Source organism: Hemibagrus wyckioides, linkage group LG13 (assembly GCF_019097595.1).
Source record: "Hemibagrus wyckioides isolate EC202008001 linkage group LG13, SWU_Hwy_1.0, whole genome shotgun sequence".
NCBI classification, from domain to species: Eukaryota; Metazoa; Chordata; class Actinopteri; order Siluriformes; family Bagridae; genus Hemibagrus; species Hemibagrus wyckioides.
In genome coordinates this window covers 13,366,065-13,390,734 of record NC_080722.1, presented here as the reverse complement: position 1 = coordinate 13,390,734, position 24,670 = coordinate 13,366,065, and the positions used below count along the sequence as shown (strand labels likewise).

The 24,670-nt window shown below is 37.4% G+C and overlaps 1 protein-coding gene across 1 annotated transcript; it reads right to left on the bottom strand.

Annotated features, from left to right (window-relative positions):
* Nucleotides 1-33: 33 nt before the first annotated feature.
* sema4gb (sema domain, immunoglobulin domain (Ig), transmembrane domain (TM) and short cytoplasmic domain, (semaphorin) 4Gb) lies at nucleotides 34-24,459 on the bottom strand. Its single transcript, XM_058406943.1, has 15 exons — nucleotides 24,300-24,459; nucleotides 21,633-21,879; nucleotides 14,719-14,870; nucleotides 14,550-14,612; nucleotides 14,251-14,349; nucleotides 14,052-14,142; nucleotides 13,809-13,922; nucleotides 11,666-11,820; nucleotides 6,921-7,096; nucleotides 5,834-5,972; nucleotides 5,106-5,328; nucleotides 4,879-4,994; nucleotides 4,535-4,689; nucleotides 4,025-4,086; nucleotides 34-3,899 (listed from the first exon to the last, which is right to left on the bottom strand). The coding sequence occupies exons 2-15, from the start codon at nucleotides 21,769-21,771 to the stop codon at nucleotides 2,935-2,937; spliced, it is 2,649 nt and encodes an 882-aa protein (XP_058262926.1). The 5' UTR covers nucleotides 21,772-21,879; nucleotides 24,300-24,459; the 3' UTR covers nucleotides 34-2,934.
* Nucleotides 24,460-24,670: the final 211 nt, after the last annotated feature.

The window sequence follows — 24,670 nt, the reverse complement described above, 5'->3', positions numbered from 1 at the left end:
GGGAAAAGACATGCAAGTGATAAAACATAGTTTTTCATTATTCTGTCTCTTCCCAAGTCTTGCATGAAAATGTGGAAGCAGTTTGGCACAAATAGAACCATGTAGTTGTTGCAAAAGCTTTAGCAGTTGCATTGAAGCAAGCCTTTCTGCCGCTAATGATACGTGAGGCTATGGACTAAAGCTGTGGATATGGGGTTATAAAACAAAACATAGATTCAGAGAGATCTAATTAACTGAAGTTTTCCCTTGTGGTGGTGTATCTATTAATACATTCAACATATTACAGTCAGATTAGACAAGTGTGCTCCAGTCACATTATCTTTCCTCTGTGAAGACTCGCTTGACCTATTCTGTGGATTACAGCAAGTTCTAAATACAGCGCTGTTGCTAGGTGACAGCTACATATAGGACATATAAATGGGCCTGATACACCTGATTAAATATGCAGATGCAGAATGTCACAGAATGGGCCTCTTGTTTCTTTTGAATGTTATTAGTTTAGATAAATTCTTTTTTCCCCCTTTTTACTGTATAAAACAGGTTCACAAAATCCAAACTGTTCTGTAAACTGAAGGAATTTATGAATACTCAAATTCTGTAAAACGTGTCTAAAACATGTAGAAAGAGAATTTCCATAGTAGGAAAATTAGTGCAATAAATGTCAGTGAATTCCTTAATGTGGGAAATGTTTAGCACAATGAGGCCCACATTTTTGTTCAGCCCTTCATCTACTGACCATGATTCCAGCATGTGCATCTGTAGATATCAGGATTGAGCTTTCTGCATTGAACAGAAATTATGGTCCTGCTTTCATAAGGTAACAGAAATGTGTATAGAAACACACGGGTTAGTACAAGACTCAAACCCAGTTCAGATACTTATCATAAAAAGACTTACACAGTAGATCAGTCATGTGATTTGCCTGTCACAGGAAGTGGTTTGTCATTGTTTCAGCATGATATTACTCCTAGTGCAAGTGATTACATGACCTAAAATGTGAGCTAGTAATGTATTGCAACCGTACTCTAACATACATCCATGATCTCAAACACAGGACATAACATCTCCAAAAAAATACTTGGCCCGTGGCATGTATGACAGTCAGTTTTTCAAAAAGTCATGATGTTTGTAGGGGGAAAAAAAGGAAAGTGATATGTTCCGGTGTACTCTATATGCTATAATGAAAGAAAAGCTCACCACAGGTACTATTGTCACAGTAAGCATTGGCAAAAACACCAGTCAAGTGCAGAAAGCCACTATTGACAAGTGTACGAGAGGCCAGTTGTCTGCTACTGATCAGTACAAATGCTGTTAAACAAGGTTCATATTGTAATATACATTATGTACAGAGATATTACAGGTCTAATATCTTCCAGATATCTTCCAGACCAGTATGTTTTGATTTGATTTTTGAATGTTGCAGAAAACATCTTCACATAAACGAACATCAGCTCACTTTAGTCACTGATATAATAACAAACTGGATTAGTTAGACCTTAATGTAAACCAGTACAGTTTCCTGTGTGCCTACTGTACTGAATTATTATTCTTGGTGTACGCTCAGTCTGAAAGTGATGAAAATGAACAACAAAATGTGTATTAACACAGAATGGTATGTTACTAACCTCGTGAGGACTACATTTAAGGTGAACACAAGTATTGGGACAGTCTTGGCTTAAAGATGAAAATTAGAAGATGATATATAACATGTATGGGTCATGTGGCAGTGCTGATGAAGAATTCTGTACACATACAAACAGAGGTTGTATGTATACATGTAGTTGAAGAAGCACTGTAAGCTGAGAAGTGATACTGATTTTGTATTTCCTGTGACCATGCATTAAGCAGTGCAAATTTTGCTTGTTTTATAATGATGAGGGTTTCACTTCAAATGGCTCAAGGCCAAAATGGTGCATTTCCTACATTGCTGCAATGTCCTCTAGAGGGTATTTGAATGCATCCCCAGTTTCTCAACATTTTGCTGTGTTGTCACTATTCTAACAACTCCTTTTCGCAACGTTGATTTTTCTTTAATCAGTGTGAATGAAACTCTGCTTTATCCCCTCTGGACATTATACAGCTCTTGGATATTAAAAAACAACCCTGCCCATATTTGTTGGTAAAGTGATCACTTTAGAAAAAAGCAGCTGAATGTTATAAATGAAAATATCGTGTATTTCTGTGGGTGGCGAAAATGGGCTTATGCACTGGCAAGAAATTCAATAGGTTCCTTTGTCCACAGCATGTTTTCCATTTGCACTTTTGTTCTGGTCCTTCAGCATCTAAGCTTGGTCCTATCACTTTACTTAGATCTTCAGTGAATTCTTTGTTATTTCCAATTTTAGTAACTCGAGTGCTAGAGCTGTTATGTAAGCTCTGAATTCCATTTACATTTGCTATCATCAATGAGATCATATTTTGCAGTTTTTTAAACTACTAAACACAGTTTGAAGATCTGGTGTGTTAGAATTTAGACATTTTGTGCAAAACCAGGGGCTGCTATGACCCGAGGACAAGACCCCTGCAGTAAGATACAAATAAATGAATGTAATTTACATACACCGATCATCAATGACTTTACATTGTTTTTTTTTCCTTTCGTTCTGCATGTTTATGCGTCTCACAGTCCTCTGAGAACATGACCTCTATTTAAGGTCTTTCCCTTGCCATTTAAGATCAAATAAATATTTGTTGTACAACATTATGTAATTAGACATATTATGGTTATGTTATTAGAGTTTTGCAAAGTCCTCAATAACAAACACATCCAAATCATGGTTCGTAATATCTATAGAACTTGAGGTTCACATCAGGATACAGTGCAAATACAGCATAATAATACACCACATTTATTTTAGTTAATAAAATACGGCTTTAACAACAGTTAAGATTTCCTCCAAAAGGTGCCACTACTCTTATTACGCAGAGCTGGGGCTACACTGAGCTTTCGTCTGGCTCCATATCCAGCTGTGTGTGTTTTCTCTTCTCTAAGATCCTGTTGAGCTCTTCTGTGAAAGAATGGTAAAGAGGTGAGGTCATATCTGAGTCCATCTGACTCAGGAGCATGTAGCTGTTCCCATTTATTTTCCTTAAAACACTTGGTAACGTGGCCGACAAGCCATTTGCGTACTCTGTGGATGGCAGTGGAGGAGGCATGGGGAGTGGAGGAGCTGGAGGAGGCTCCTTGTTAGGGCTGATCTGCATATCACCTGTAATAATCTGCAGGAATTCTCCATCTGCTGATGTTGCTGCATAAAGCCCATCAGTTCTCCCATTGCAGTGGCTGGAGATTGTCTTCAGCTCCACATGAGAGCTGCGTTTCCTCTCTGTGATAGGGGTAATGGACAACTCATGCTGAGAATACTTCCTGTGACTAGGGGCAATATGTGTACAGAAGCTAACATACAAAAGCACCACAGTCAGCACAAGACAGAGGCCACCTAAAACAGCTACCAAAGAAATATACATAGCCTCCATGTGTCGGTTGGTGTGGAACTCAGGCCTGGAGGGTAGTGGGTGCAGAGGCTGCTCTATGGATCCAGTAGAGGGGCTGACAGACAGTGTGCTAGTGGTGAAGAACCTCTCTGGTAGGGCAGTTGGATCTGTGGGAAGATGGGGTGAAGGTGGAGGAATTGGCTGCACCCTAACCATGTAGCTGCGTATGGGAATCCAAACAGCATTCTCCACACCATAACAGCAGTAATGGCCACTGTGCTGGGTCTGAGCCCCGATTATGAGGAGGCCATCAGTGCCAATCCGATAGCTAGTGTCCACAGCATAACTCTGCAGCTGTTCACCATTCAGAGTCCAGTGGGGAACTGCCAGATTGGAACGACGCTCACAAAGCAAGAGCATGTCATGTCCCACCATCACTGAACGAGTGCGATGGGTCACAAAACCTGACCGAAAAAAAACCCATTAATATTAATACACACCAATGTTCACTGGTGGACTGAATGGCAACGTCCATTGAATGCAAGTGTAATATATGTAAACGGACTATTGTGTTAAATAAGTTACCCACCATCCTCTGTGATGTTGTCACACCCTCTGTTACCCATCTGAATGTCCTGAGTTAAGTTGGACCTGCATAAGGAAACAAATAAAGAGTTAAATAGTCTCAGGTTCTTTGCATATGTACAGAGGATATGTGTGGGAAAGGTGTATGGTTTTAAAATGCAACCTATTATTAAAACAGTAGTGTGTCCTGGTTTTTAGAAATGAGTTCATGAAAGGGTAGCAAGAGCACACTAAGGGGTGACATGATGATTATGTAAAGGATGAGTCTGTATTTACTGAATAACTATTTGTTCCTTGAGGCAAACCGAATGGCCCCATAATAACATTACTGTAACAATATGATTGCAATATAACAACACATGAATGATTTGAACAAATTTCACAGGAATATTAGATTTATTTCGTGTCAGGGACAAGAAGCTAGGCTTATCTCAAAATTCAAGAGAGCTGCCACCCTGTGTAAACAAGTTGGCCTGGTCTTCATCAGAAATGTGCATATATTGTTGGCACTCACCTGACAGGGTATGTAGATATTTCAACGCACTGTCTTCCATCCCATCCACACAGTGGGTCTCGTGCAAACACACAGCCATAACATGAGGTGTACAGCATACAGGAAGACAGAGGCACCTGCACCACTCCTGACGCAGCACTCACATATACACTTTTCTGTTTGTTATACAAATAAAATCTGTTAAACTGTAGGTGTAAATCTAAGTACGTTTTTTTAAAAATAGATTTTAATAAACAGAGTGAAAACATAAGAATAAGAGTCAAAATTAACAAGCAAAGGTATAATCAAGGACTATGTTACCAAGTTGTACACAGTTAGTGTATAGTAATGAAAGCTTATTGTACCTGTCTATATGAAATAACCATGTTGTTTATAGGCTGTGGCTCCTTAAACAGTTGCAGCTCTTCAATGATGTGCACCTGATCTCCTAGCTGTACAGCCTTATGCATCCACCCATCGTCTGTTCTTACATCAATGCACATTTTATTTTCCACAGTAAGTTCATTACATTTAACTTCGAATCTATTTTTAACAGGAAAACAGGAAGTAACAATGAAATAAGCTAAAGCACCTGTTCCTGTGAAGATCATGTTGTATGTGTTCCCATCCAAGGCAGTGACCTTAAGAACAGCTATCCTGGTATAATCAGTGCTCTTTTTGAACAGTAGGGGTCGCCCTCCTATTGGCCGGATTTCTCTGGCCATTAAAGGGTGCCTCCGAGCAAACATGAGCAGGTTATCTGGCAGATCCCGTGATGAATTTATGAGCTGAGCCCGGTGCTGATCAGTTATGCACTTGAGAGTCCAAAAGAAGGAGCAAGAGATAGATAGAGAGAGAGAGAGAGAGAGAGAGAGATGGCATACAAGCAAGCAGTGAACACCTTCAGGTTGTCATGCTAACTGCTGGTGCCACTATCATCAAATTCAAATTAAGCTGTATCATTGTCAAAAATGTTAATGTGTTTGGTGAAGCTCATAAATTTTCTGTGAAAATGTATGAGCTTGTTATGTTATGTAACTGAGAGTAAGGAAATAGACTACGCTAACAGAACAGGGTGAAAATATCTATTACAACAATACAGTACGCTGCAGACGCCTGACAGACATTCATTATTACTGTGACTGGAGTTAGACTTATCTCCAAAAATATGAGTGTTATGTTGTAAACTGTACACACTTAGACGGAATGAAGAAATAACGATGTTTTTAGCATAAAGAGTTTATGATGTGTAAACACCTCTTAAATTAAGTGTGTTTCAGAGTGGTTTGAGGTTCGTGATATATTATAAATGATACTCACTGAGCCAGGCCTAAGGTCTGGAACTTTCCCAGTGTATTCCCTCCATTTAGAGTCTTGGAGTTCCATGTAGGGGCCATCGAATGCAGTCTGGACATCTTTGATGGAGTATTGACAAACTGCAGATGTTTTAACATTTTTCCTGAAAGAGAGAGAAAGAGAGTGAGAGAGCGAGAGAGAGCGAGAGAGAGAGAAATGTTGCATTGAGGGAAACACTTTAATTAATCAGTAGATTTTCAGGTTATTATCATGAATGCAAGTACCTGGACCATCTCATTTAAATTCAAGAAGAATGTTATTATTTTTGCTGTTTTTGTGTAGACAGGGTTGAGTGGGTTGGAATTCTTTACTTTAGAGTTTCCTTGACCTACAACTTCTCAGCTGTGAGGCTAGAGTGACTCTGGCACTTTAAATTCCCCAGTAAACAGAGCAACACTCTCAGTATCCTCAAAGAGCACAATAATAGTTTCTATAATGATTTTCAACCACATGCTTGATTTGTACTCCCGGCAGCAGCCTTAACCACTCGTGATAATACCATGATTAAATGAAGAGTATAATATCTGGCTGTTCAGCCTTCTAATAGACATTATGTGCATAGAAAACGAATGATAAATTCACCAAATGTAATACAGTTTATAGGACAACTTGAGAAAACATGAATCTGTATGAGATTCTTGCCTCTTTCAAACACACACCTGTTAGCTATAGACCTGGCCCTTTGCCATCCAGTCTGTGTTTTTACACAGGGAGGTAAGCACCTGGGAATAGCTAATGCCTCTCAAAATCCAATTGCCTTTAAGCTTCTTAAAGTAAAAAAATGAATAAATAATGAAAAAAAAAACATTGGCTCGAAATCCAACAGTGAATTATATATTAGCAGATGTTGTAATGTTGCTTCTGTTCACATCACATTAATGAGATCTAATGGAGTAGAAAACATTTCTTCCCAAACCTTATGGACTATACCCCATTACAGAATACTGAAACTGGCTGAAAATGGCTTTTAGATTGAATTCTAGTCTAATGGGCACTTTCAAAGTATAACTTTTTTTTTTTTCCCATTAAATAGTTCCATAATTTCTCTCACCATTCAAGTCCAAAGATGGCAAAGATGATACTGTCATGAACATTAGGTCCTTCCAGCACATACACACCACGCAGGATGTTAAACTGCAACTCATACTCAGGAAATGAACACACAAGTCGGGCTTTCAAAAAGGATGTCCACTTCCTCTGAAGAGTCCTTTGACCTCCTATGTCACCCTAAAGATATAAGTGAAATCATGTGAAAAATTGTTAATTCAACAAAACAAATACTCTGCAACCACCAAGATCTTTCATAGAAATGTCTATGTATGTCTATGATGCACAGAACCATTTCTAATGTAAGATATAATGCAAAGATTGGGAGAGTGAAGGGGGGTTATGGAGTGGATAATGTCTGTACATCAGAAATGTATGTGTACCATGGTGACCTACTTTCCCACGCAAAGACTGTGAAGAAAGTGGGCTGGATCTTTTCTTAAATCTGGCACCCCTGGGTAATGATATTAGTTCTACTGTGTTTGTCTCACTGGTAATATGCCTGCTGTTATAAACACAGTTGAACAAACATACATCTAAAATAGCTTGAAACAATTTGCTAGACAATATGCTGGATGTATGTTATCAATTCTTGTTCCCATTGTGGGTTTACTCTAAAAACTCACAAGATAGTAGTCTGTAGCACAGCTACGTCCTGTCTCATACTCCCACAACAGAAATCTATGATCAGGAGCCGTGGTTAGGTATTAGACATACATACGAACACATGACAAATGAAAGACAAAACGGTGGTTATACTGTAGAGGATATTTTGCTCACATGGTTTGGATCCACTTGTCATGTTAGAGGGAAGAGTCACTGTAAATCAACAATTCAAATTTCCTGATTGATTAATCCAATTAACTATGACCTAATTAATAAACTAATTGTCTTCATTCCTGTCCTGATGCTCACTGAATGGCGTGTTGAGTTTGAATACAATGTAAATCAAATGTATTGGCCTTGACATCCACCAGATCACAACTCAATCATGTCTAGTGTCCCTCTAGTTACAGTCCCAAAGACTTATAGAATTCATGCCAAGAGGCACTGAGGCTGTATTTTTTCTTTAAATTTGTCACACATCTGTATTAACATGCAGATGTGAGTAAATTGTTCACACATTAATACAATCTTAGTGTAGCAGGCTTAGAAACATGTCAGCGCAGAATGATCCTCCTCTCTCACTTCAAATGGAAAATATACAAAGACTTGATTCTTAGATCCTTCTGGAAATACACAAGTGGAGCTTATTCTGAAAAGATAAAGCTTATAAGCAAACACACTGATAATCTTTTAGGTTGTGTTTAAGCAGTGCTGTATTGCTTTTGAAAGTAGAACGAAAATATTCCAGGTAATTGAGATGAATATTGCATCTTCTGCCTGGAGTACTACACACTGCCAAACACATTTACCACAGTAAACTCCTACAGCATTAATCTCTATGGACTGCTTCTGAAAGTGGGCAGGCTATGTTCCTTCAGTAGTCATGACAGTATACCATCTGGGACATTTTCATAAGACTAAGCCTGCCTTATAGCTGATTTGAGCTGTCCAACACTCCCACAGCTGTGACGAGACTGGGCTAAGAAAATGGGTTATCAGCTCATGCTCCTCAAACAAAGCTGTTGCCACATGGTTACTTTCCACGTTATTGGTCTGTTACCCTTCCAACAACTTCATCCAAATTCACTGCTTATCTAGTTTCACAATTCTTTTGAATAATGCTTTGTCAGGGCACAAATTATCAAATGTTTGATAGTTTTATTGTCAAACAGATTTCTGATGTGTCCAGTGTGTCATACAGTCTTATCTAGAGTGACTTGCAAACAAATTTATAAAGTGCAATACAAGAGACTAATTCGGTCTAGAGTGGTCTAGCCAATAACAAAAAAAAATATTTAAATCTTACACGCATAAATACTAATATAAATGAACTCTATCAGCTGATATTACCTGCAAAGTTTGGTCTTTAGTCCAAAAGCAATAGAGACAAGAGTGCACAAAGTGGAAGAGAAGCTTATTCCCCCACTGAAATGCCAGAACACTTAAGCAGTGATCTTTGCACTTTAAGCATGCTCCTATCATGAAAAAGGACATGCCATGCTCTCTGAAGTTCTGAATCAGAGTATAGACATAGACATTTGACACCTAGAATATGACACACATTTTAAATTTGATTCCTGCTGCAACAAGAAGCCAGTGGAGTGACTTCAGTTCGGGAGTTATATAAGAGAACATTCAGAGGTTATAAACCTGGGTGAGCAGCAGCATCCTCGATGCTCTGCAGCAGTCATATGTAACATAATAGGAGATCTCAAGAAGAGAGTGTATGGGCATAATGAACATTTGGATGAGAATATCATGCATGGTATCAAGTCAGGAAATATCTAAATATCTAAAATCCCAGATCAGGATGGACTGGTTGTGTATGGTGACTAAATAAACAGGAGCAATAGTCATCAGCATACTATAGGGCTCATGCAGTAAGGCTGAAAATTGGTCTATATGTAATCGATGATGCCATCTCCACAGGCCTTGTTTGGAGACACCATGAGTATTATTACAAGGACGTATTTGTAAGATAAACCATCTTCCATTTAAGTTCCCCAATAATTCTCATCCTTTCTTTGTTGCAGATTATACTGATTGAGAATACTCCAGCAGTATGTCTTTGACTCCATCAATAAGGAGTTTGTGGTCTCCATTTGCAGTTTTCTTTAAGGTTAACACTGTATAATCAATGATATTCATCCATGAATCAACTAAATCCAGATTTAGAAATTTTAGCCGATCAGATCTTAGATTTTAACAAATCCCAATACCTGCATAAATAGCTACAACCCAAACGCTTGAATTAAGATTACAACTTCCATTTGTTACTTAAGTACATCTCATATCTGTTCATTTATATATTGTTGCAATAAAATACACATTTGACTACAGGTTTTCAAAGTTTATCCCCCATTTATCTGAACAAACAATGGCTAAGCAAACTTGCCTTAATCAAAAGATTATACAAAAATGTCTTCTTCATTTTCTTCTTCTTCTTTTTATTATTATTGTGTGTTTTTATTATGAGTGAACAAAATGTTCATTTGTATTAACTGATCTGTAAATCATCATTCAGCTTTAGGCCCCAAAAAGACAATGCTTATTGGAGGTAAAGGGGGGGTGGTGATTACAAACTGCACCAGCAATCCATCATTTTGATTTCACTCCCCAGTGGGACACTCTTTCACTGCAATACAGTCAATTAACACAATCGATAACGTTAAAGATACTATACAGTCACACGACAAGACCAAAGAAATATAACATATAAGATATTTTATGCACTTTCTTTTGTTTTAAATCTGCTAACAGCTTTCACATATTGTAATTAGCATCTGAATTAGCAATGCATAGAATGAGCTTGCCACAACAGTTTTTCATTTTAATTCACTCCTAGAGTTACTCCCTCTACAACATTTTCATCATCAAACAGCTTTTTTCCACAGTTCACACATAATCCTCTGTGAATAGCAAAAGGCACCAAGTAGGTCTCCTGCCAGGTTAAGTAGTTCTAAATTAAATATTAGGCTTGACATGGCACAGTTATGGATCTATAGAGGTTCTGTCCTAAATGAGCTACAACACTTCAAAAGCTTGAGGGTAACACTTCATCTTCTTGGCTAATCATGTTGTCATATCACATTCCCTCAACAGGGAACCCAGACCATCATGTGGTATCCAAAAGAAACAAGAAATCTCAAGGATGTTTACTCAGTGAGGAGTAAAACTCCTCCATATTTATTTTTATTTATTTAAACCATTTAAATATTGTTAGCTATCTGGTTGTGTTTAACAGAGTTGCAGTATAACACTACTGGCTGTGTGTGTGTGTGGGGGGGGGGTGGTGTACAGGTCTAAAGACTAAAGTCTAAAGTTTTTTAATACTTTTCTAATTTCATAATAGTACAAACCTATGACAGCTATAAACTAACACATATTTCATAGTTCAGTGACCAGAAAAGTGTAAAACAAATCAGAGCTATAGAGTGGCCTATTTTTTTCTGGAGCTCCTCTGTTCTCCTCACTTGCCAAATCATCCAGTAAGGGACCTGACCTGCTTTCCTGAGACATGAAGTCTAAACAGTGATGTGGGTATACATGTATATATGTAAATAATAAGCATTAACAAGGCAGCTAGAGCAGAGCAAGCTGCTGATATAGGGAGTCTGATGAAACTGTAAACCCAGTAGCAGGACAGGTGAAGGAGGCATGCTACAGTAAATAACATTAGAGTAGACGGTTAATGAATAAACACAGACAGAGAGAGAGAGAGAGAGAGAGACCTCGAACACAGCAGTCACCCAAAAATCAGGCCTATGAGGATCTACTCACATAGTTTCACAATGTGCAACACTTTCATATGTTTTTGATGGGGTGTGTACAGGGTATCTACATATAGCTTTTATAATGTCTAGAAGCTATGTGCTGGTTGTCACATGACAAATCAATAACTTGCAAGATAAACTACTTTAACACAATTTTGAAGCACACTACCTATGGTAATAGTAATAAATCTTCTCACTTTCATGTATATTCAAAGTGATGGTATTTAAAAAAAATCTATATGAGTTACATCACACATTAAAATTTGATATTAACCTTTTGCAAATCCCCTAACTTTAACTTCACGCAACTGCCCTTGTAATCAATTTAAATTATTTTCATAAAATCCAAAAGCATCGTTACTGTCTTTACCTTACAGACCCTGGCCACCCTGGACACTCTGGTCTGACTGGAGTAAGGCTTCTGCTCTGGATTTCTCTCAGTGAAGAAGAAGTAAACTTTGTCATCATCCCCAGTGGAGCTGTTGATGCTTTCTCTCAATAATGCTGAGCCAACAAAGTCCGCCTCTGCAAAGAACAGTGAGCTTAACAACCATATGGGCAATAACGGGACACTTATGGGCCTTAAAGAAATTAATGCATCTGTAGGACAAAAGCACAGCAACTGTCTAAAGTGTTTAAAATGTAGACAATAGACAGATAAGTAAAAACACCACTTACAATGTAAGAAGAAAAACTGATTAGTCTGTCATCATATATTTGAGTAGTAAACAAATGAAGAATACTTATTAAACCATAATGGAGCAATAGACATTTTAGCAATGTCAATTTTTTTGCTTGGCTCAATATTTTTAATTAACAAAGTATCTTGTTTATCATTGTATACATTCACACACTCGTTCAGGACCATGGTCAATTTGGAGCTAGCGTGTTTTTGGGAGGCAGGAGAAAACAATCGCATTTATATTACGTATATTAAGTTTGTGGCATCCTGATCTTGATCACATTACAATTTCACCATTATCTTTCATGTACAATACAACTTCACCATTATCACCTATTAAAAATGATCACCAATTTACAATCCTTGTGTGCAATATTACAGTTCTACACTATTATTTGTATAGTATTTGTATTTATTTATTCTATTTCATGGTTCATTTTTACTTGTTTTCTTATTCTTTTCAGTTTTCTTCTTGTATATAGTATATATTTCTTTCTTTCTGTCTTCCATTTTTATTAGAGCAACTGTAACATGGCAAAGCAATTTCCCCTGGGATTAATAAAGTTCTTTGAATCTTGAATTGAATCTTGAATCTCGAAGAAGCAAGCTGAAATGCAATAAAAACAAATTCTGTTTCTAAATATAAAATAAAAAGATGATTTAAGTCCTATTTATTTACTGTAATCAAATCAGCAGGATCTTCGACAGAAATGGCTTTCAATAAATATGATTTATGTAATTAATAACTGAATTTCTGACATGCTCACTGAACAGTTTATTAGGAACAATGTACTAATACTAGGTAGGGCCTCCCATTGCTCTTAAAACTGACCTCATGATGGAAACATTCCTTTCAGATTCAGGTCCATGGTGACATGTTTGTATCACTCAGCTCCTGTGGATTTTTCAGGTGCACTTCTGTTGTACTACTAAATGCCAAATGTGTTATATGGAATTCTCTTTGAAGTAGCCATTAGAAGATGGTAAATTGTGGCCATGAAGGGATGCACATGATCAGCAACAGTACTCAAAATAGGCTGTGGCATTCAAGCAATAATTCATTGGTATTGCCAAGAAAAGACACCTCACACCATTATGCCACCACCACCAGCCTGGTCTGCCGACACAAGCCAGGTTGGGTCCATGGATTAATGCTTTTAGTGGCAAATTCTGATCTTTGTGCCACAGCAGCAATTGAGATTTATGCACTATTTCATACATTTCCTGTCTTCGGCTGTCCCGTTTTGGTGAGCTTGTGCCCACTGCAGCCTTAGCTTTCTGTTCTTCGCTGACAGAAGTGAAAACCCGACCAGGTCTTCTGCTGTTGTAGTTCACCTGCCTCAAGGTTTAGCATCCTGAGATGCTCTTCTGGTCACCACAGTTGTACAGAGTGGTTGTCTGAGTTACTGTAATCTTTCTGTCACCTTGAATGAGTCTGGTCATTCTCCATTGACCTCTCACTTTTTTCCCCTCTGCAGACCTGCAGCTCAGTGGAGGTTTTTCTTTCCATTTTGTGTAAACTTTTGCATTGTGTACACTAACAGTTGTGCATAAACCAGTACACCAACAATCATACCTCAGTTAAAATCACTGAGATGACTTTTTTCCCTATTCTGATGGTTGATGTGAACATTACCTGACGCTGCTGGCCCGTATCTGCATGGTTTTATGCATTGCACTGCTACCACATGATTGGCTGGTTAGATAATTGCATGAATGAGTCGGTGTATAGGTGTTCCTAGTAAAGTGCTTGGTGAGTGCATATTGGGTATTTCAAAATATATTTTATACAGTTGCTGGGCTGATGATTGTCATTATGTTTTGTACATACCCTGGAGCCATCTAATTGGAGTCTCCTCTGTCTTCAGGTTGGGAAAAGGAAAGTTACGACGAATGTCAGGGGAGCTCCGAAACTCATATTGTGAGGCGGAGTACATCTCACTATCTAAGAATGAGAACAACACACCTCAATATAGAAGAGATCTAATTATTAAACACACACACACACACATATAATACATGATTTTATATTTCTGTTGATGCACAGGGAGACTAGGCATTATTTATTGCTTACCCACGATGAACCCTGTGTAACCTTTGGCTGGGTCATAGGGACATTTGTCTTTGCCTTCCTCAAAACGCACAAAGCTGAATCGCTCCACATCCTGAGAAGCACAACATGGAGGATATTGCTCAAACATCATATGTTCTTTAAATCTGCTAAACTGATTCAAAGCTAATTTCAGCACAAAATGGTGAACTGTGATCCTTACTATGTATGCACAGCGAGGTCGGAAGGCATGGGTCCCACAGGTGTAGAGGTGAGTCTCGTTATACCGATCAAGAAACCGAACATAATTGTAGCATTCTGTCTGTGACGGCACAATTACACGATTAAACAATTACTTAACAAATACAGAATACAGTGAGTGATTGGGAAGCATTTGAGAATTGAGTAGTCTAAAAACTGTAGAAGTACACGTAATGTTTTAAGAGATCTGACAAATAACAAGTAGATGCTCAAAAGAAAGATTTAAATATAGCACAGTTGCACGTGTCAGGAAGGTTATACCTGATCGTCTCTTCCTTTGCTTAAGCACTGTTTCTTCTGTTCTGCAGATGCAGCCCAATCGATCTGTTATAAAGCCAAAACAATACGCCTTAATGAGCCATAACCAAAAAGCAAAGAACAGTGAACCAGCTGAAGAACAAAGATGTGAGTGAATGATGAAGCTACTCACAGAACTGTTGGTGTGGATAACTGAGATATTGGCTGTGTCCAGGGCAAACAGGGCCTCTCTGGCCCCCACATACAACGTGTCATGTCCATCCTCCAGCAGCAAAGTACTGTAGTTTACAGTCTGACCACGGAAATGATTACATCCAAGAAGCCCTGCAAACAGTCAGTGACCCAATTAGAAAAACAAGGACACACACGGCCAAATAGTGTCAACACATTAGCATAGTTGCATCAGATCGATCGACTGCAGTCAGAACTCAAGGATGAGCAAGTGAAAAGACTGCAGTCGATGCTACAGCTGATCAAACAATGAATTCATGAAAAAGGATGAAATGGATTTCTCCAAGGAAGAAAAAGCTGGGCGGTGCTCCAAAAGCATAACCAGCAGTGTATAACCAGCAGCAGGGGAGGAAGAGGAGAGATAATGCAGAGAGAAGAAGAGCACTAATCTGCATTAAGCTGACTCATGAGCAACCTGAAATCTTTTAGGCACCTTCTCTCTTAAATGCTGCATCTGATACTCAGTATTATCTGATGCACAGTGCTGAGCCATGTTAGGTAGACTACAAACAAATTATACCACACTTTTATTCTTCTCCTCTATAGAAGATGCTGGTCCTGGATCAATATATTAAGTCCTAGGACATCCAGAGAGTCATTCTTGGGTACTTGATCAAGTAATCTTCTGAAGGTTATCCCAGCTGTAACCCTCTTTGGATAAAAGCGTTTGCCAATGAATTATTAGAACAACAAACTAATGCTTGTAGTCATTAAGCACCATAATTCTTTAACCATAAAATTTTAAGTGTTAATAAAAATGCTGACTGACCTATGATACAGTATACACTTCAATTATAAAAAATCTGACAATACATTTTTAAAGGATTTATATAAGAACATTTAATATAAGTAGAATCTATGCATGCGTCATTAATCATTTACCACCAGCTCCCACTTCTTTAAATATCCTTTCTTTAATACAGCCAGAATAGAATGCAACGTGCTGAGACCAACAGCAGATACTCTGAAATATTCATAAAGCATTTTTTTTCTTAAATTACAGACTCTGAACTTGTGCTGACTTTAAAAAACAAAAACGCTCACTGCAAGTATTTTTTCAAGGGTGTTTGTAAGTTGGAAAGACCAGGTCAGATATCAACCTACCCCATTGTCTTCTATTCCAACTCTATCAACACCCCATTGATTTACCATTTACTTACTCCAAACTCTCTAAACTCCAACACAGATGGCCATGTCAGAAATTCCTTATTACATTAAGTAAAGAAACGTGATTTTGGAACAGCTGCTTGAATACCTTAGCTATAATGTTAGGAAAGCTAACTAGTTTGGACAAATGAAACGCAGTTAAATTGTGGTTGTGTGTAAGAAATGTGGTGGTGTGATATATAAATCAGTATGAACCCTATTTAATTCCCCTAAAGCACTCGGTTCATTATTTTCATGCACTATACAATCAGGGTGCCCTCATGTTAAAGCTAAGAGACCCACCACTGTGAATCAAGAAAGGTCAGAACAGGCCTAAAGGGTGTGTGTGTGTGTTTGCATGAGAGAGAGAGAGAGAGAGAGAGAGATGCAGCTGTGCACGTTTATACAATGCCATCCCTAAAGCCTAAAGTCTTAAGGCACTTGATGTCAGTCTGTGTCTTTATGTTTTGCACATATCTCATGTCCACAGCAATGAAGATATAACTATAAATGGGAGAGTCTCTGGTATTCTAGTATACAGTGATGATTGTGCCGGAGGATAATGCAGAGAGCACTGGACCCTGGCAGTTTCACAGTGTCCTTGTAGTCACATGGTGCTGGAATACTGCTAAAGTACACACTGGCACATTTGTAAATAGCCTTTTAACAAACACAATATACTGTTTATGGGTAAAGAAAGAGCACAAAAGAAATATTCATTTTAACCATTATGAAAATCTTGCTAGATTCTGACCCATTTAAAAAGACTAAATGTAACAAAACTAAAATTAAAAGTCAACACAGATATTGAGGCCTATTCTGTTTGTTTCAGCTGTGTTTGCGTGTTTGTGTGTAGTTAGCACTGAATATTGACTCAAGCATTCAGGCTTAAACATAACCTTTGTTCCATCATGGAGACAGCAAAATGTGCACAATACATTCTGTATTGCAATGTGTGTGTGTGTGTGTTTTGTCACTGTTGACTCATTTCTTCCCCTCTGGTCTAAATAGTGTCAAGCAGGCTGGGTAGGCACATGTGTATAATAAGGGACACAAGTGACATGGGTGAGAACAGACAGAGCCGACATCTTGCTGAAATTATATAACCACACTCATGCTTCAACAACAGAAGAAAATCCCCTGGCCATGTATGTTAACTCATTTACTGAACTCATGAACTATGCAGCCATCAACTACTTTATTGTTACATTTTCTGGGTGTACCAGGCAGGCCTTCAACTGTGCTTTGTCACTGGGACACTATAATACTGCAATATTACACTAAACAAGATGCTTTATAGCTCACACCGAGAGCACTATAGTGCTGCAAGAGCTGTATAATCTTGAAAGATTATGAAAGAAACAGATGGTAGTCTATGAACCAGAAACTGTGATTTTAAGCAAAAATGTTTATAGAATTTTATATAGGTTTGCCTCAAAAATTCACTCTTATAGTATATAACACACCTCATGGCCTCTTCATCACATGACAGTGTTAAGAAAAGCAAACATGGAGATCCAGAAATAGGCACACAGCATCACCACTGTTTTACTGCACACACAAAAAAAACCCAACTGCTCCAAAACTGTATTGACGGAAAAAAAAGAAATAAACATTAAATCTGATAACTACTATGAATTCATCACTGTAGATGCCAATTTAGCTTCATTTGTCCTGATCATGTAATATGATCAGTAAAATTACCAACTGTTTAATGTGTTCTACATCATTATTTCATCCGATAGATAGTTAAAGCCTTTACAGCTATACCTGTAGGCTAAAAGTATCTTAGTTACCTAATTATATTAACAAAACTAACAAAGCAAGCTAAAATAACAAAAGCTAACACAGGCATTGTTACCAGCTAAAAAACTAGGCTAACAAATGCCTTTGTGGTACCTCAGGCTAGAAAAATCATTAGGATGTTGTTGTGAGAAATATTTGCCAAATATATATATATATATATATATATATATATATATATATATATATATCAATTTCATGAGGTTGCGTTAATGACAGAGGGAGTTGAAGATTGATGTGCAAACTAGCAGAAGGAATGTTAATAAGCTACCTAACTAATGTGGATGTACTGCAGACCCACAGTTGTGTAGATGCAGTGTCAAGAAATAAACAAATCCTTCCAGTGTTTGTTTACTTCAGCCTGTAAGCATTCTACTTATGCCCCTTTAAGCTATGCTAATGTCTAAACCTAAAAATGTCTCTAGTAATACATACAACAAATTCAATTGAGCAAAATCAAACAGAAGAGAAGACAGTACGGAGGTTTAGGAGCAGAGACCACAACTACTGTCTGCTGCTATTTTAGTCAGAAGATGGTACATTTCTCAGATCCTTCCACCACCACACACAGATTCAGATCATCTCTACCTCTGTGGCCACATTTGTACTCTTCCCAGAGAAAACTTATCTCATAGAGACAAGAAGAGAAAGCAGAGGAGAGAGAAAATAATTCAGTTATGCAGATGAGAAGGCAATTGTCAAGAATTGTATGTTCAAAAGTGCTGTTAGCAATGTGCTGTTGCTAAATGCTTAGGCTTAGAGTACTTTGAGTGTATCATCATTCACACTATAAAGCAAAGGATGATTTGAAAGGTTGAAAGCAGATAACAATAGTTTGACAGATTTATTTGCCATCATGGTTAAAATTGGACAGTACAACGATAGATCTATTTAATTTTGCTGTATTAATAATGTCTTGATCAAACTTGATGTACTGCAACAACCAAACACATCAAATAATTTGAATTATACCTCACAAATAACATATAACACACTGCATTTTTCCTAGGACCTCCCCTGTCCCTTTTATCTGTTATTTTTCCCTGATAATACAGTACAACATAAAAGTCTGCTATGCACAGCTCATTGGAGATACAGTACCACACAACCCAGCAACCTCATAACAGAGACTTGAAACACACACACACACACAGACACAAGAAGAATAGAAATGTAGGTCAAGGACATCTGAGGCAGAAGAAAAGATGATCTGAAAACACCGACATGCTCAGTAAAAAACATCTGAAATCATGTACAGTGCATGCTCTCTACCAGCAAAACATAATCAACAACACTGACCAAATAAGTTAAAATTCTGTATTGTTCTTGAATGATGCTTTACCAATTATTAAGATGCAGAGAAACAGTCTTTTTATAATACACCTTATGCACTGTCCTGGGCCATGTGGTGTGTATATTGCCTTTGGTCTCATGTTCATTGCATAATAATTTGAAACACAACAAATTTACACTGATATGTAGCCTGTCACATATATGCTCTGTTCAAAGCTTTGGATAGTGATGTGATTCAGTTGGCTTTTCTCCCAAGCTAAGAATATTTCTCATGAGAAATCATTATTTGCCTAGTTTTGAGTGTGCCAGAGATATTAGTTTACTGTATCTGCAAAAGTTCTTCTCATACTATGCACATAATGGGATACAATTTATTACAGACAAATTATATAAATATCTTGCTATAAAACAAAAAACGAATTAAATGTCATAATAATTGAAAACCACTGTATAAAATGACTCACTAATAACAATGTCATAAACTGAAGATGAATTGCTGCTCTCTCACATCATGAATAGCTTTTAGATACTCAGGTTCTCTTTAGCAGGAGCTCCAGTAGTCTAATCTTGTTTTCTAGCCTCATAGCATGTGCTCTGTGAAGTGCATGAACTAGGCCAAGGCTAGAGAAAGATCACTAATAAGACTCAGAGAGCTCAGGCTGTCTTCAGCGCACACACAAAATGATGCTCAATATGAACAAGAGACAATATTTTCTGTCTACTTTCATATGAAATGAAGCTATTATTAATCATCTTAAAGATTAATAAAAAAATGTCATTTGCACAGTGTATATGACTAATATATTAGTCTGTTCCCTTCTGAGAGGTCCTGGGAGTTTAAGGCATCATCAGAGGATGCACACAATTGTGTTACTGTATTTATAATTTACTTTTGTGTTAATAAAATAGAACTTGTAGTCACATTATAATTTAATAAAAATATATTATATATGTGTATTATATAACATCCATACAAAGTAATATAACTTAATATATTTCCTTATATTTTATATACCATTAAAGTACATGTGACAAACCTCAACGGTCAAAAGTTTGTATACACCTGACCATCACACCCTTATGCACTTGTTGAACATCTCAGTCCAGATTTAGTCCCCATTGCTGTTATAATATCCTTCATTCTTCTGGGAAGGTTTTCCACTAGATTTTGGAAGGTGGCTGTGGGGATTTTTGTTCATTCAACCACAACAGCAGTATTGAGGTCACTGCTGTTAGATGAAAAGGCCTGGGAAGCAGTCAGTGTTCCAATTCATCTCAAAGGTGTTCAGATGGACTGAGAGCAGGCCACTGTTTGCACAGGCCACTTGAGTTCTTTCACTCCAACAGTGGTACCCTATGTCTTTATGGCTCTCGCTTTGTGCACAAGGGCATAGTCATGCTGCAACAACTTCAACAACTTCAGGTTCCTGAGTTCCAGTAAAGAGAAATTGTAGATCTCTCACTTAAAATTACAATACTCTCGGGGCTGTGGTGTCTCAAGCGGTTAAGGCTCTGGGTTTCTGATTGGAAGGTTGGGGTCCAAGCCCCAGCACCGCCAATCTGCCTCTTTTGGGCCCTTGAGCAAGGCCCTTAGTCCTCACTGCTCCAGGGGCGTTGCATCAGGGCTGCCATTGTGCTCTAACCCAAACTTTCAATATGAAGAAAGAATTTAACTGTGCTGTAATGTATATGTGTCAAATAAAAGCTTTTCTTCTATTCTACAAAGACATTCTGTAAACTTGTATGCTTCCAACATTGTGGCAATACTTTGTGGAAGAACCACATGTTTGTGATCTCCACAACCTTTTGGCTATATATATATATATATATATATATATATATATATATATATATATATATATATATATATATATATATATATATATATATATATCAATCTGGGCTGCCATTCATTTTATTTACATTTCTGTTTAAAGCATCCATTCAAATTAATCAAAGTAGAAAAAACTAACATGCCAATTTGATGATAAGCATCCATGGCCCTACCCCAGTAAGATATTTTAATATGCTGGAGCAAGCAAAGATTCATCTAAAATAAAGTTACTACTTTGCCTACCTAGAAGGCACAAACTCAGTAAATTTGAAAAAGCAGGTAAGTAAATGTAGCTAATTTGCTATAAACAACTAAATTAGCATGGTTTCTTTGCTGATGTCAGGTTAGAGTAGTATCAAGTCCAGTAGCTAACATAACGGAACAGGCAGCAAGTCAAATTCTGTTAGGGTAAATATTCAGTATTTACTTTATGTGATATTTTTAAAAATGTCATTACATTAGTAATCAATACAGCATTCATCATGAATATAACAAGCAAACATACAGAGATGGAAAGATGTAAAGAATACATGATGTTTTCACACAAAATGGCACATAATATGTAATAAAAAGTTAGTGTTCACTTCAAAACATGACATTCTTACCTCTATACCTAAGATATACAGAAATAACTAAAATTTACACATTTTCTATATTTGTAAGTAAGTTTAATTTCTCAGTTCCTGTTCTTTCACTGGTCATCTTGAGTTAAAAACAGTTTAGTAAGCTTACAGAATAATTGAAATCATTGTTTTAATCAATTGTGAGAATAATCTTACCATTAAAAGGCACAGTGGTCCTAGGAATGACATCCAGCTCAAGGACAGGTCCAAATGGGAAGCCCCACAGCACAGATGCTGAGCTGCAGAGGAGCGTCAGTGTGATGGCAGGCAGCTCAAGATGTGTCATGACCACCATGATATTAGTACAGATGGCAGCTAGAATCCTTCCAGATCCTTTTGAGACCACTTTGTCTAGACTCTTAATAGACTCCTAACTCATCTTCCTGCTGTCAAACGTTTTCCTCTGTACAGACAAAACAGAGAATAATGACTTTCCCATCAGATTCACAGGAACATTATTTAAAATGCCGGTGATGTGAATATTAGTGCTTGTTTGTATTTAGTACTACCTGATGTTACCTAGCTGACTGTGCCTTGAAATGGAGGCAGACTCAGCTCTACAGAAAAAAAAACTATGTACTGTTATCTTTAAGCGCCTTGTTGGTTGTGTCCCTCATCTTTCACTGTGTGATGCAGGGTGTCAGAGTAAGCACAATAATCTGATTTATAATATAAAATCATCTAGAACAGCACAGAGGTACATCAACTGAGACTCAACTATACAACATTATCATTATAAATATTCCAATTCACTTTTATTTGGGATTCACAATTAATGACAGTAAAGTATACGCTATAGACATAACTTCGTCAACACTTAATAAACTAGTTAAACATTTAATATCATAAACTAATTTCATTTTAACACAAATGTTGTACTTTGCTTTCTTCACCTTTTGTAGGCCATGAAGGATACACCAGTTAAAATCCTTGAAAATACAGCTGAGGAATGAGGCTGTATTCACAGATGCATTCAGAAGAGATGCATTTAGATCTAACAGTATTCAAAAAAATATCCACACGATGTAGGCGTATAACATGTGGCTACCCATTACACAAAATAATCAAGCGTGCAAATGACATACAAATGCACGCACTAGATTGCTGATGCTGTTACGATATGTCCATTTGACTGAAATGTGCATTGAATCTTTTTCACATACGTTTTGAATGTTGATACAATTATTATTAGCTTTCTACATTTGTCCTTCAATTATTAAATGGATTACAATTAACACTGCTTAAAAATGGCAGAGACATATAAAACGAGGCCATCTGTCAACTAACCCATTATCCATGCTTAATATTTAGTTTGACGTTCCCACAGATGGAGTAGAAATCCAATAAAGTCACCCAAATCTGTGCTTTTATGGTTTATTTCATTAATTCTCCATCTGAGACCTGGTTCATCTGAGACTTATGATTACTCTCATAAGTAATCATTACCAGAACGTTTGTTGCACAGACCATGTATCTACATCACAGTCGGTGATTTCCATAATGTTTATATGTATATTTTGGTGAAATATATAACGTGATTTATGCTTTAGAGATGAAAAAGAAGCACAAAAATAGAGTTTGTTTAGGAATTTAAGAAATTGCAAGCCCACAACTAAAGTTCAGAACTACACTTTGACTTTTCTGTCATAAGCACAAAGAAAAACAGAAATGCAACAATTCCATGTCGTGCACAACATAATATCAGAGCAAGTGTGGATTGGGCTTGTGTCAATACAAGGCCAAATGCTCGTATTCAAAAATATAATCTCATGTGTTACACATGCTATATGTGTACTGACACAAGTGGATTTTTCTAGAAGAAATGCACCAGTGCAGAACATCTCCCCCACAATTCAAATGAGCCAAGAGAGCCGAGTGTATTGGCATCAAAACAAAAGAAGCACATTTTTTTATGTTCAAGCCTTCAATATAGTCCACATCATGCATGCCTTTGATCCTCTCTGAAACTGTCTTGTGTTTAATCCTTCTCTCAACCAGTAACTACAGCATCAGCATCCCATTTCACAAACTTCACAAACTCATAAAAACACAATTTTCTGCTGCATTTTTTCCCCTAAAAAACGTTTTTAATGCACATATATCCATATAAGAGACTCTATAGTCTATATGCTTCAGTCCCTGACTGTATTATAATGTAATAAAAAAGAGTAGAGCCAGTAACACAGGCTACTGCTAGACTCATTACAAAAAAGTTCGCTCTGCATTTAGTGGACTAGTGTTGAGCTTAAGAGATGGTGCTAATGTCACTTTCGTGATTTCGACTTAATGATTGATTCATAGTTTTAAATGAAGATGATTAATCACCTGGTCAAGGCGTCCCCCCCCCTTTTCTAACAGTTTGACACAGACGTCATCTGCATCATTTACTTTCATTTAAGCAACACACTGGTTTATATTATTGGATTATACCAAAAAACCTCATGGATGCATTTGAACTCATTACAACTCATTTCACTTTTTTTTGTATTTTACCTTTTTTTTATTCAACAGCATCATAGTTATAACGTATCATTTTGACTGACAAAAATAATATTTTGGCTATTACTGCTTACCTGAAACTACATGAAGAAAACAACTTCTAGCTCTCTTCTAAAATGCCTTTCAATATGAGTACTCCACAGAGAACGGGCATGAGTGCACACCACTGCGGCATTTTTAAAGGGCACTTCTGGCACACTTTATAAGTCACCTTCACCTGCATATTTCAGCCTCTCTAAGATATGCAATATTATCAGACTGATTCGTGAACATTATTACAACATGCTACTAAAAAAAACTAGAATAGGCTTCTAGGTACTGTACCTCACATTCTGCATCCTCGGAACAGAAATAGCCAATGCAGTGCGTTACCGTAGAAACCCGGAGCTCCTCTGTATGTATGTGTGTGTGTGTGTGTGTGTGTCCCACAGTAACTGCGCGCGATGTATCACACTGTCTGCAAACGCGCGCGGTTCAATGTCCAAGGTGAGGACACGCCCCTACGTGAATATTCATTACATAGGCAATAAACCACGCCCCCAGTGCGTTTCTGTGGGGCACTGTGGAATTTTACGAGGCACTCCGATGAATCACGAATATACACGAGATGAAGGCTTGAATTTTTTTTATCTAGCTTATATAAAATCGCATAGCCCAAGCCTTGTTTATTGTTTACTTACATGACTGCAGAGGTC

Bases quoted from the DNA above. Each gene is read 5' to 3' on its own strand.
- sema4gb (XM_058406943.1), bottom strand. From the start codon at position 21,771: ATGGTGGTCATGACACATCTTGAGCTGCCTGCCATCACACTGACGCTC. The intron at 14,350-14,549 runs GTATAACCTTCC...GTGCCGTCACAG, and splicing joins GCAAAGGAAGAGACGATCAG to ACAGAATGCTACAATTATGT. The intron at 4,087-4,534 runs GTGAGTGCCAAC...TTCCTTATGCAG, and splicing joins ATATCTACATACCCTGTCAG to GTCCAACTTAACTCAGGACA.